The 13124-nt window shown below is 46.9% G+C and overlaps 1 protein-coding gene across 6 annotated transcripts in view; it reads right to left on the reverse strand.

The window, feature by feature from the left end:
* The window catches only part of TMEM255A (transmembrane protein 255A), a 47497-nt gene that overhangs the window by 3766 nt on the left and 30607 nt on the right, over nt 1-13124 (reverse strand). For 5 of the 6 annotated variants that reach the window (XM_032619951.1, XM_032619954.1, XM_032619950.1 and 2 more), the window contains 2 exons: nt 11489-11651; nt 5247-5390 (listed from right to left, as the gene is read on the reverse strand). In XM_032619951.1, the coding sequence (XP_032475842.1) occupies nt 5247-5390; nt 11489-11651 (307 nt within the window). Of the gene's footprint in view, nt 1-3111; nt 3178-5246; nt 5391-11488; nt 11652-13124 lie in introns of those variants that run through there. The other variant, XM_032619953.1, reaches the window with a different exon arrangement.

A 13124-nucleotide genomic window follows, 5' to 3' on the forward strand; every position in this document is an offset into this window, starting at 1 on the left:
AGACCAGTTGGCTGATTCTCCTTATCACCAGTCCTGACCTCTGCACTCCTTAGAAAGCGTTGTCCTGCTTTCTAGGTCTTGCTTGAGACACTGAAATCTCCATCTCCCACCACATAATGTCAGGACTGAGAAGAGGCCGTAGCGGCCAACATCCCCTCCTTCCCCATCACATCCATCCTTTCGATCTGAGAGAAGGGATGACAGGGTCATAGAAAGCCTTTAAAGACAAAAGAACTTGAGGCAGTGGACTCGAGACAAGCCAGATTCCTTCCAAAAATCTCAAAATTTCTCCTCCCTCCAGGAGGAGATATGCTTTCTAAGACACTGGAATCGTGATTTCCTAGTTTTCCACTCCGCACTGCACAACTCTCTCCTCTCTCTCCCTCCTCTTCTGTTGCTTTCCTCAACTAAGAACGCTGTCCTCTTAAACCAGAGAGGAGAGCAAAAACCCACCAGGGACAAGATCTCTGTGGCCGGGGATGTGCCACTCTGCCCTTCTAAATCCCGTTCCAGGATAGTGAGAGCCAGGAGGCCAGTTCTCTGTGGCCCAGCCACAGAAGGGAGGGGCAAGTTTCTGAAGGTGGAGCTAAAGGCCGTTCCGTCCTGAGAGGCAGTAAAAGGCTGCCGTGGGTAGCAGCTGCCGTGGGTGGCAGTTGTACACTTTGATAATAAGAGGGGGTGGTACAACGGCCTTGGGTTTTCACTTCTCAGTTTCATGTTTGGGAAAGTATTAAGGGGGAAGGGGGTGGGATGCTTCTCACTTCCTTTTGAGGATGCTGGGAGTCTTAGGGATAAACTCAAAGGGCTCCTGGCAGAGCTAGGGAGCTAACTGGCTGCAGTCCACACACACCCTTGGGATTTGTTGCGGGCGGGGGTGGGGGGGGGCGGGTCACCCACCGTACCAGTGCATAGTTTCCTAGCAACAGGCAGGCACCTTGGGAAAGATCTGGCTTTGTTGCAGCTGGAGAGCTGGCCCGGCGCATGGTTCCTGCTTAAGAGTCGACTTGACTAGGGACAGGCAGCTCAGAAGAACAGAGCTTTGAATCCTTTCGCACCACAAAGCATGAAAAGCATGAAAAGCATCTAAATAGCCTACTGCTGGGCCTGGTCAGCTAGAGCTTCCCGAGCTGCTGCTTAGAGGCTGGGGTGGCCTAGGGCGGTGGAGCTACAGAGGAGGGAGCGGGCTCTCTCTCCCGCCTTAGCCTGCCCCTCCCTGCCCCATGCAGACCCACACTCCGCAAGACCCTTGTGCGTTTCTGTCACGTGTGCTTCTCTCTTCAGAAGCACTGGGAGGCAGTGACTCCAAAAAGAGCCCCGGAACTGGCCGGGTGATAAAGGGTACCAGCAAAAGATGCTGTGTCCCAAGGGTGAAATCCAGGGTCTCTTGTTTCTTTGCATTCCCCCTCTGCTTCTGACCCAGAAAGCAAAGCCAGGGGAGACGGAGAGAAGAGTAGAGAAAAGGAAGAGGAAGAAAAAGGGAGGGATCAGAAACAAGAGAAAGGAGGAGAGGCAAGGAGAACCTCAGCAGGAGAGGGGAAATAAAAAGTTGAGTGGCGGCAGCAGCGGCGGCCTCCTAAGGCTCTCAGCAACCTACGCCATCTACCGCCTGCCCCTGGACTAGCGCGACTCTCTCATTCAAGGGGCCCGATTTATAATGGGTCCTGTTCAGTGGCCACGATGAAACCTAGAGTACCTTCATGTTATTTAATAAAGAGCATAAACAGAGGTGCTCGCATTTTGCAGAGGCTTTTGTTTTAAGCTAAACTTGGCGATTCACCAAATGGCTAGAGTGAAATAGCGGGTCTGGCCCAGTAGGCCAGACTGGGGAGTATGGCTGGAAGCCTTAAGGGATTTACCCCAAAGCTACACTGGGTTGAATTTCCCAGAAGTAGAAATGGATGCTTTATACCCTACAGGATATGGACTGCTTGGCCATGGGGAAATGAGTGCAAGGGGCAAGAGAAGTGAGCGCTGGGGAGGTGAGCAAGGAGGCACCAGCAGTCTTGGCTTCTAAGCTTGGACGCCTTGGAGTCCAACATTTGCAAGAGTCACAACATCCTCAGGGCCGCTGACCAGACCCACGTCCTCGCTCCCGTCTGACCACAAGAAATGTTTCCCAAGCTTCCTGACTGGACAGCTACCCAATAAGAGCATGACTTTGAGGGGTGAAAACAAAACCCTATAAATCTCCTCTTCCTTCTATCAGCCTTGGGATAAAAAGGAAAGAGAAGTCTTCAAAGGCAAAGTGACATAAATAGTCCTATTTGGAAATGACCAGAATGGGGAAGTCATTCAGGAGAAAGTCTAGAAAGGTCAGTTTTCCTGCTATGATTTGGGCCCTTTTACAATCTGAGATGAGACTAAGGGAGCTCTGGCTTTTTTTTTTTTTTTTTTTTTTTTTTCTTGGGTAGGTCTGTGCTTCTGGTGGTTTTATTGTCAGAGGTGGTGTGCGTTTTGCTGACTACTTTCTATTTATCTGGGAACATAACAGATGTTCCTTCATCCTCTTGGCTTTCTTGGGGAAAGACTGGTATTTCCTCCTATGAAACAATAAAGGAATGGAACTTGGTGAACAAAAGAAAGCTCCACTCAAATACTAAAGTGAAATACTTTGTAAGCTCTAGAAGGAAACAAATCACTTAAAAACATACACCTTAAAACCCATAAATTTATAAAATCTCCAAAAAGGAAATACAAAAGACGGCTTGAACCTACAGAAAGAACCAGGAGAGGTATAAGAAGTGTCCCAGAAGTCCTTGGAGTGGGGAGCAATTTAATAACATAATAAGAGAAAGTAAAGGGAATTCCCTGGCGGTCCAGTGGTTAGGACTCCGCGCTTTCACTGCCAAGGGTACGGGTTCAATCCCTGGTCAGGGAACTAAGATTCCACAAGCCGCATGGCACAGCCAAATGGAAAAAAGAGAGAGAGGGAGAGTAAAGAGACCCTTTCTGAGTCATGATTAGGAAGCCCATAATTTAAACCAGTAGAATGTGTAAATATCCTAAAATTAACTGGGGAAAAGATCAGTGCTATACTCAGACTTATAGCTTCTCCAAAGAATCCCTCAAGCCAATCTCTGGCATCAGACAGACCTGGATACATATTCTTGTCCTCCACTTACCATCTCTGTGACTGTGGAGAGGTTACTTACTTCCTCCATGACTCAGTCATCTCAACTTAAAAATAGCAATGACAAGAGTTATTTCCCTCAAACGACAAAAATGAGATGATATCTGTAAAGCACTTAGCACAATGCTTGGTACATAGTAGGTGCTCATTGAATAGGAGCTGTCATTAAAAAGCAGAGGCTTCCACAAATCCCTGAAGTGCCTGCTTTGAGCCCACGGTGTAGGGTTGGGTTAGGTGGCTAGATTTGGATCCCTTCTCTGAGTTAGGTACCCTGTGTCTGGGTTTCCATAGCACTCTGGGTAATAGTCTACTTACTGTTTTGTCCCCACTGCTGTCCCCTAACCAGTCCCCTTCAGGTCCCTAGACTGGTCTCTTAATGCAGGGCCTATGTCTCCTTCAATCTCTACATCCATAGCTCCTGGCACAGTTCCTGGCACATGGGAACACAGAGTCAACATTGACTGAACTGAAACCAACAGCCTGGGCCACCACTAGCATTGGCAATCTTGTTTTCATGCCTGGGGTAGTGTTTGAATGAGGAATGATGGACAGAGAGATGGCTCCATCCTCTAAACAGGGGCTTCCTATCTCAGAGTTTGCAGCAGCCATCACCAAGGAGATTATTGTTACTACTTCAGGGGTTCGTTATAAAGTGAAAAGTCCTAAAATCAATATAGTCAATATAATTTACTTCGATATAAAAAAATGGAAGCAGCCTCTTGGGAGCCATGCATGGCCCCTCTGTCCCAGGATGAGTTTTTATTATGGGCGTCCCCAAAGAACGGTGACCCTCTTGTGCTAGGTTCAACATCCCTGCATTCTTTTAAAGGATTCCTTTGCCTCTGTCACTACTGCAATTATCTATGCCCTTTTAGAACATATTTGTGTTTTCCGGTCTATATTGCCTATTTGGGGAACAAGTTCCCTGAGTTGTCTACCTGTGAATACAGTAGGCTTTAAAACAAGTTCTAACATCTTTTCCCAAGCTTTAATGGATGCCTCCTTGTGCTGGTGCTATATTTTATGACAGCAAACAAATCCATCTTCACACTATAGATACGTATTCCTATTGCCATATAGAGTCCTAGACCTCCCTGTACAGTATGTAAACCAAACCAAAGTACACTTTATTCAACTAAATAGGGGGTTTTTCAGTTTCAATTATTTTGTTAATCTGAAGTGGAAATTAGGTTGCCCAAGGGCTCTGTTTTTCTAAACTGGCTGGTTAATTGGGACCACCCCCAAACAGTCATGCTTTTATGTCCCCTTGGAGCATTCAGGGCTCTTGGTCAATAGAAGTAAATTCATTATGAGCTTCCCTCCTTTCAAAGGCATTTCCTTGGTCCCCAAATTTTGAATTAACCAGATTCGAGTGTAATCCCATCCTTCTGTGGTCCACGGTTTAGGGTCACTGTAAATGCCTAAAAGACTGTTTCGTTTGTTTTCCTGAAGTGTCTAGTTCAGTGCTCTGCATACAATGAATTCCTTTTAATTAAGTGCCTTTTGGGTTCTGTTCTTCTGTGCTTAGTCTTAGCTCAAAAGGAAAATGGTAAAGGGCAAATTTGGTAACACTTATTTCTGACCCACGTGATAACAAGGCAAAAAAAGGGGAGGAGGGTGTTATAAAAAATATTTTCTCTGTAGAGTCCCAGTTAGGAAGTCTGGAGAAAAAGAAGGGACTTCTTCCTCATTACAGATTTGATTCAAACCCGTGTGTGGCTCAGAATGCCCTTGTGCTAAGGAGGCAGGCCTCTCCCAGTGGCAGAGAAATGGAAAAGGCCACTGTTGGACAGGGGTCAATGGTGACATACTCATGAGTACCTCGGTGTAGGTCAAGGCAACTTGGGACACCTGGATCCTATCTCCTCTCCCCTTTTCTTCCCTCATTCTGTTTCTTCTCCTCTTGTGTCTTTCCCATCCTCCCCATCTCTCCCATCATTGCCTGCCTATGCAGTCCTTAAGCTAGTCACTGGTACCCACAGGCTGCTAAAGGCCCTCAGGGATAGAGAGCCTGGCTACATCATATATATTAGGAAGGGTCCATAATTAGGGAGAGAACGAGACAGCATGAGCGAGAGCAAGGGTAATGGAGAGTTCTTTTTCTCTCAAAACATACCTGAAAGTCATAAGCAGAATAAGGTGGCAGATGAGGAGGGCTATGGTAGTAGGTATTATAGGATGCCACTTGAGGACGAGCGTAGTAAGAAACAGTCGGATGGGCATTTTCAACAGAACAGTTCAGTGCTGGGAGAGCTGGGTTCTGCAGAAAAACATAAATTAGAAACAACATAAACGTTCATCACTAGGAGAATGGTTAAATAAACCATGGTACATTCGTACTACAGAATACTATGGAGCTACTGATAAACAGTGATGTGCACCTATATTTAGTGACAGGGAAGTTGTCCAGGATATATTGTTAAACTAAAACAACAAAAACAAGCCATTGGCAAAACTATGGAGACAATAAAAAGATTAGTGGTTGCCAGGGGTTGGGGTTGGGGAGAGGAATGAATAGGCAGAGCCCAGAGTATTTTTAGGACAGTGAAAATACTGTTTGCCACCATAATGATGGATACATGTCATTATACATTTGTCCAAACCCATAGAATTACAACAGCAAGAGTGAACCCTGGGGCTTCCCTGGTGGTGCAGTGGTTAAGAATCCGCCTGTCGATGCAGGGGACACGGGTTCGAGCCCTGGTCCGGGAAGATGCCACATGCCACGGAGCAACTAAGCCCGTGCGCCACAACTACTGAGCCTGCGCTCTAGAGCCCTCGAGCCACAACTACTGAAGCCCACACGCCTAGAGCCCGTGCTCCACAACAAGAGAAGCCACCACAATAAGAAGCCCACGCACCGCAATGAAGAGTAGCCCCCGCTTGCCGCAACTAGAGAAAGCCTGTGCGCAGCAACGAAGACCCAAGGCAGCCAAAAATAAATAAATTTATTTATTTTTTAAAAAAAGAGTGAACCCTAAGGTAGACTATGAACCTTGGGTGATTCTGATGTGGCGATATAGCTTCATCCTTGGTAACAAATGCACCCCTCTGGTGGGGGCTGTGGGTAATGGGGGAGGCCATGCACGTGTGGGGAAGGGGTACATGGGAAATCTCTCTATCTTCCTCTCAATTTTGCTGTGAACCTAAAACTGCTCTAAAAAATAAACTCTTTTTAAAAAGGCACCATGTTACATTAATGTAGCATAATCCCAGTTTATGTAAAAAATAAAGACTCAATTATACACACATGTGTGTTTGTCAATGAAATTAACCTGGAAAGATTCACAACAGACTGTCAACTATGGTTATCTCTGGGGAGGGCAGCAGTACTAGGAAGTAAATGGGGACTCTTCACTTTCAATTACATAGCCAAGGTTTTCACAGTTATGTATTACTTGTGTCATTCCCCCACAACTTATTATTTTAAAAAATTCAAACCTATAGAAAAGTTGAAATCATTTGTATGATTTTCAAAAACAAAAAAGAAAAAGAATTGAGACCCCAAATACAAAATGCCAAACGGACAAGGCTATTGCTATTGCTGTGACAGAAATGTGATCAATCACAAAGGGTTTATAAAAGTTGTAAGGATTCTTGCAGATTCCACCCCCACTTTTTGGGAAAACAAAGCAATGCAGAAAGAATTTAATACCATTTTTATAACATGGTGACATGTGTAGCCCTTCAAGGGTTAAAGCTAATCTTATCCAGGATGGGGCTGCAGATTTCAACAAGGCCAAAACACTGCTCAAGGAAGCCACCACCGCTCATTAGTTCCCAAGCAGGACTGTGCGCTGTACCTTATGAGTGCCACATGGGTCAAGGTGTGGGTAAATGTTCTTTCCATCATCCATGTCATTGACACCCCCTCCATTCATGTGGATAATCGACAGCTGTCTGTAAAATCAACATGTCTTGTTTCTGGTACGTATCTACTTTGCACTAACGGAGAGCAGAAGCTTCCTCTCAAGTGATGAAAATGTGTGGGCAGGCTTTGGCAATGTCACAGGCAACCATGGTGGGATGTTGGCAGAGGAAACTCCCTTATAGCAAGTTTCAACACAGTCTGTTGCTCTCTTCCTTGGAGTGGGTTACTGTTTACATCTCTAGGAGGTTTGAAGAGCTACAAGCCTCAGTCATTATGATGCTGCTCACAGACAACCAGAGAAATGTTTCTCAGCCTCTCTCTTGTGTGGGAGAGAACTTAGATCTTGACCATTCCAAGGGCTGGCTCGCGTTACAGAAGAGTGCTCAGAAATGCCCTTACCTCTCCACAAGGATTCCAAAAAGAAATGTCATCCCTGAGGAAGTCTGAGAAACCATGTTCCGTTGGCCTTGTGTCAGTTAAAAACACACCCTCCAGCTCTTGCAAAACGAAACCAGTTCTTCTATGCAAATAAACTAAGCCTAACCATAGAGAAGCAATCATGCAATGTAAACTCTGTCTAGAAAAGGTTTTGTGCGTGCAGAGAGGCTGGGGGTCCAGGATAATCTTTGAGAGGAAGTTGACTATTATAGAGAAAGAAACACAGGCGGAAGATTAAATAAGCACAAGAAAGCCACAGAGCAGAAGTGTAGAGGACGTAGAGAAAATGGACAGGGCACCAAGAGAGGTTGAGGGAGTGAAGGGGGGTGAAGTCAGGAGTCAGGCAGGGGAGAAGCAAAAGGGATGGCCCCAAATAATGGTCTGGTTATGGTTTTTTTTTTTTAATATTTACTTATTTTGGCTGCTCCTGGTCTTAGTTGCGGCATGCAGGATCCTTTGTTGCGGCATGCGGGATCTTTACTTGCGGCAAGTGGGCTTCTTAGTTGCAGCATGCATGTGGGATCTAGTTCCCTGACCAGGGATCGAACCCGGGCCCCCTGTATTGGGAGCATGGAGTCTTACCCACTAGACCACCAGGGAAGTCCCATGGTCTGGTTATGTTTTAAATCAGTAATTCTGATTTTCCAATAAATCTGGGCTCCATCTCTACTTGTGTGTGCATATAGGAGTGTGTGTATTTCTGTACCAATAATTCTGGGGCTTAAGTTATGAGAGCCCCGTTTTTGACCAGTAGCATTCTGAGCTCCAGTGAAACAAACAGTTACTAGGTAGCACAGGAAATGGTCAAAGCCGTCTCTCCTGGACAACACTGAGTCTCTTCTGAGACAACAATTGCGGACTTTGGAGAGAAGGTCGCTTTGACTTCTCACTTTACTCTAAACCAGAGACATCAAGTAGGAGAAAATGGCAAGATAGCATCATCTTTTAAAGATTCACCTCAAATTCTTATATCTTTGGGCAGCAAGCACTTTGGTCAACAAACATTTGTTCAAGACCCTTTTCACCAAGCCCCTCTGGTCAGGGAAAGAAGACGTCTTTTTTCCTTTCAGGTTCCCACAACTCTGGAAACGATGCTCTGAGCTGATCTCTTTGAAGGCTGCCAGCTCACAGCTTCGGGCTCCTGGCCTCCCTCCTCAGGAATGCCCTTCATCAGCCAGCACCCTTGGGCCTCCCTGCAGCCCCCAAGGCATTCTACTCAAGGCGGAGGCGAGCCAAGAGTCACCAAGCACATTTGGACCCAGGCCGAGGATTTTATGTAGGCCTACATGGTTGATGTTCCAGGATTTTCCACACCATGCCTCATTTTAATAAAGTGATCGAAACAATGGTTCCTCCTTGGTGCTCCCATCTTATAACTCCCGCTTGTTCTCTCCCGTCATGAATCAAATCTCCTGCCCCTGCTCTTTGCCTTATCTTTCGTTTTCCCCACTGGCCCTTGATTGGGTTCCCAGGCCTGGCATTTGATGACGCTCAGGTCTTCCCTCGCTCTCCTCCTTTCCTCTCCGAGAAGCTCCCAACAGGTGGAAACAACTTGCTTTTAATTTTTTTAATGAAAGCAACTAAACAAAGGAGGTAATATCTGTTAAAACACTTGTAAAACCAGAAAGGGTTCCACTCCCAGCTCTGCTATTTAGCCCTGGGCAGGTAACTTGACCTCTGTTGGCCTGTTTCCTCATCTGTTAATGGGGGGAATAATATTTACTTCATGAGGTACTAGTGGTGGTGAGAAGCGGAGAAAGAGGAGAGTAAAGGGACCATTACTGGCACCTCTCAGGACAGACTGTCAACAAACCCCTATTCCCCTAGAGATCAAGGTCACAGTGAAATTACCAGCGCAGACTGTACACCTGAAACTAATACGCTATTGTAAGTCAACTATACTTCAACAATTAAAAAGAGTTCAGAAATAAACCTAAACATCAATGGTCACCTGGGTTTTGACAAGAGTCCTTGCAGGAGCCCCACAGAGCCTACCAAGTGGCCGCCAGCCACTCCATTTGTACATCAGGGCGCTTGGCTGTCCATGTCCGAGAGCTCGAGGGATAATTCAGAGAAGCCTTAACACTCACCCTGATGTCCCATCTCAACTCGCCAGCCCCAATCAGAAGCTTCGTTTCCAGCCAGAGCGGCTCAGATTCTACACAAAGCCTCTGCTTTCACCTGCCCCCTGGGGAAAGTCTCCAAGAACAAAGGGCATTCTTTTCTCCAAAGAAGCTCCAACCCAGAAACAGCTTTTCTGAAGCTTTCTCACCCCAATGCTCCATCAGGCCTGAATTTACAGGACAGCCTTCTCCCTCCAAGGGGCCCCGCTACCTTGAGGCTTCCCCTGAGCTTGGGCTTTCCCGAGTGGGAGGAGGGGCCCGGGAATGAGAAATGCGCGTATGAGAGAGGGAGGGGAAAAAAGAGGAGGACAGTCGGGCTGGGCAGGAGCAGGGTCACCAGCGGGAACACTCAATACTTCCAGTTAGCCCGGTTCTACTGGGGACTTGGTGCCCAAAACTGCAGTTTTTTTCTCTTCCCTGGTCCTACCGCACCTTTCACTTTCCATTACTCATCCTTTTGACAGTCCAGGGCCAAACTACAAACTGTCTTTCAGCTTCCTGTTCCTCAGTGACCCCCCAAATGGGACAGAAACAGCTAAAGCCCTAGGGGTTATCTGCCTCATTTCTGGGGTCAAAGGAAAACCCTTTTTAGGCACAAAATGATTTCCTAGACGTGGGTGGGACATTTCTTTAAAGCAGCCATACTCAACCATGGCCACAGTTGGAGTCACCTGGGGGGCTTTTTAAAAAGTATTGATGCCTGGGCTTCAATTTAGACCAATCAAATTGGCATCTCTGGAGGAGCAGTCCCGGCAGTCTGAATTTTTAGAGCACCTCAGGTGATTCCATTCTAATCTGAAGCCAGGTTGAGAACCATAGCTCTAAAGCTATTATCTCCATTATTAGAGATCAAGGTTTATTAAATAAGCAAATAAATGCTTTGAAATGCTTTAAAAGCAAAAGAAGGAAGGACCCCACTATTATGGAGCACCTATTGGGCGCTGAGTCCTGGGGTGCCTTTTCAGACATACACACGAATATGGAAAAGAGTTGAAAGGGAGCACAGGGGACGCAGGGAGACTGAGAGTGAGGTTAAGGTTGAGGACAAGAACTGACCAGCAGTTTAGCCTAGGGCTGGGCCTTCACATGCAGAAAGAGTCCGGAGGCTCTTTCTGGAGAAACTCCAGGAGGAAATTCCTGGGGAGGGGGAGACGAGCAGTACTCTTACCTGTAGCTAAAAACGTCTTTGCTTCCAGCTCTCCCAAAGTCTGTTAATGGAAATACCACCCAAAAAGGTTTCTACTAAATGTGTGTGTGTGTGTGTGAAGGGAGTGGGGGGCGGTAATTAAAGGCTATGTTTACATAACTAGCATGAGCTCCACCCGCCCCCAGAATGTGCCTCAAAAACACAGGCAGGGCTTCCCTGGTGGTGCAGTGGTTGAGAGTCCGCCTGCCGGTGCAGGAAACACGGGTTCGTGCCCCGGTCTGGGAGGATCCCACATGCCGCGGAGCGGCTGGGCCCGTGAGCCATGGCTGCTGAGCCTGCGCATCCGGAGCCTGTGCTCCACGACAGGAGAGCCACAGCAGTGAGAGGCCCGCGTACCACACACAAAAATAAAACAAACAAACAAAAAAAACCACAGGCAACTCATGTTAACAAGAAATGTCTGCAGGCTGATGGCATCACCTGGCTCCTTCGACTTGAGCTGTTTGAAACCAGCTACATTTTTTTTTTGGCCCCACTGCATGGCATGTGGGACCTTAGCTCCCCGCCCAGGGATCGAACCCGGGCCCCCTGCAGTGGAAACACGGAGTCCTAACCACTGGACCGCCAGGGAAGTCCCAAAGGCAGCTACATTCTTGAACCAACGGTTTCTGTTCCTCCCTTCAAAGCGTGGGTCCCCATTGCCCCCAACCCTCTTGCCTCGCCCCAGCCCTGACAGGAGGAGGGGCCTCTGTGGGATGGGAAGTCACTTCCTTCCTTACCATGTCCTTAAAGCCCCCCAGGACAGCGGCAGTGATGATGCCCAGGAAGAGGCCGACGATGTTGAGGATGGTGGCGGACCAGAGCAGGTGGTAGAGGTGGATGATATCCTGGCAGCTGCTGACGTCAATGTACTCATAGTAGCCACCGGTGATCTCCACCCGGCTGGACGGGGAGAAGCACATCCAGTCAGTCTCCAGGGAGCAGGCTGTCCCTCTAGGGTTTTGGCTACCATGCGGCTCAGTGAAAAGACAGATGGGCAGGTGGGGAGCTATTGTAAGGGACATCGTAGCCAACAATGCACTCGGGGAGCAAGATACGATAATCAATCAAAGTGTGACTACCGTTTATCCCCAAAACCCTCCTACCTGCCAGAGAAACACTTGTTACCATCAGCTAAGGCTAATCCTAGATGGCAATTATTGTCACCTGCTATGCGCCCGGCAAGGGGCTAAGCATTTTACAGACATGAATTCATTACATCTGTGCTAATATGGCGGCTTCTAGTCAACAGGTGACTATTAAAATTAAGTTAAAAATTCAGTTCTTCAGTCTCACCAGACACATGTTAAGTGCTCAGCAGCCACAATTTTAAGGGCCACACTAGTGGCTGGTTACTGTACTGGACAGAGCAGATTACAGCATTTCCATCATCACAGAAAGTTCTATTAGGCTGCGCTGCAAATCCTTACAATATTGTGTGAGGTAAGTACTACCACCATTCCCGTTTCACAGATGAAGAAACTGAAGCACAGAGAGGTTAGGAATTTCCTCAAGTCGTAAGCGGTAGAGCTGGGATCTGAATTCAGGCTTCAAAGATTTCAGTGTTTCCTCTCCCAAAACAAAACACCAACAAACAAAAAACCATCCCAATAAAGTACTAAAGCTGAGTTCCTGCACAAAATCTGAATATCACCTCCTCAGAGAGGCCTTCCCTGACCACTCTGTCCAAAGACATCCCCACCCCCACCCAGCCTGGTCACTCTCTAGCCCACTACTTGCCATGAACTGAATTGTGTTCCCTTCCAAAATTCATATATTGAAGCCCTAACTCCCAAGGTGACTGTATTTGGAGAAGGGCTCTTAGGAGGTAATTAAGGTTAGATGAGATCATAAGGGTGGGGCCCTAATCTGATAGGATTGGTGGCTTTACAAAAAGAGGAAGAGAGAACTCTCCACAGGCATGCACACACTGAGGAAAGACCACGTGAGGACACAACAAGAAGGTGGCCATCAGCAAGCCAGGAAGAGAGCCCTCACCAGAACCTGACAATGCTGGTGCCCGATCTCGGACTTCCAGCCTCCAGAATTATGAGAAAATAAAGATTTGTTGTTTAAGCCAACCAGTCTATGGTATTTTGTTATGGCAGCCCAAGCTAATTTCCCTTCCCTAAATCCTCTGCAGCACTTACTCCTTATTAATGTGTGGTGCTTCATTACTGTCTGTCTCCCTAACTTGAATGTGAGCTCCATGAGGGTAGGGACTTGGTTTGTTTTGTTCATTGCTGTGCTGGACACATAGTTGGTGCTACATAAATACTGGTTAAATTAATTAAATGGAAGCTCCTGTCTTCCTGGATGTTGCAAACTAGTTTACAACTTGGCCACTGGAATCAATAATGAATCTTAAACACTGTG

Source organism: Phocoena sinus, chromosome X (genome assembly GCF_008692025.1).
Source record: "Phocoena sinus isolate mPhoSin1 chromosome X, mPhoSin1.pri, whole genome shotgun sequence".
Taxonomy (NCBI): Eukaryota; Metazoa; Chordata; class Mammalia; order Artiodactyla; family Phocoenidae; genus Phocoena; species Phocoena sinus.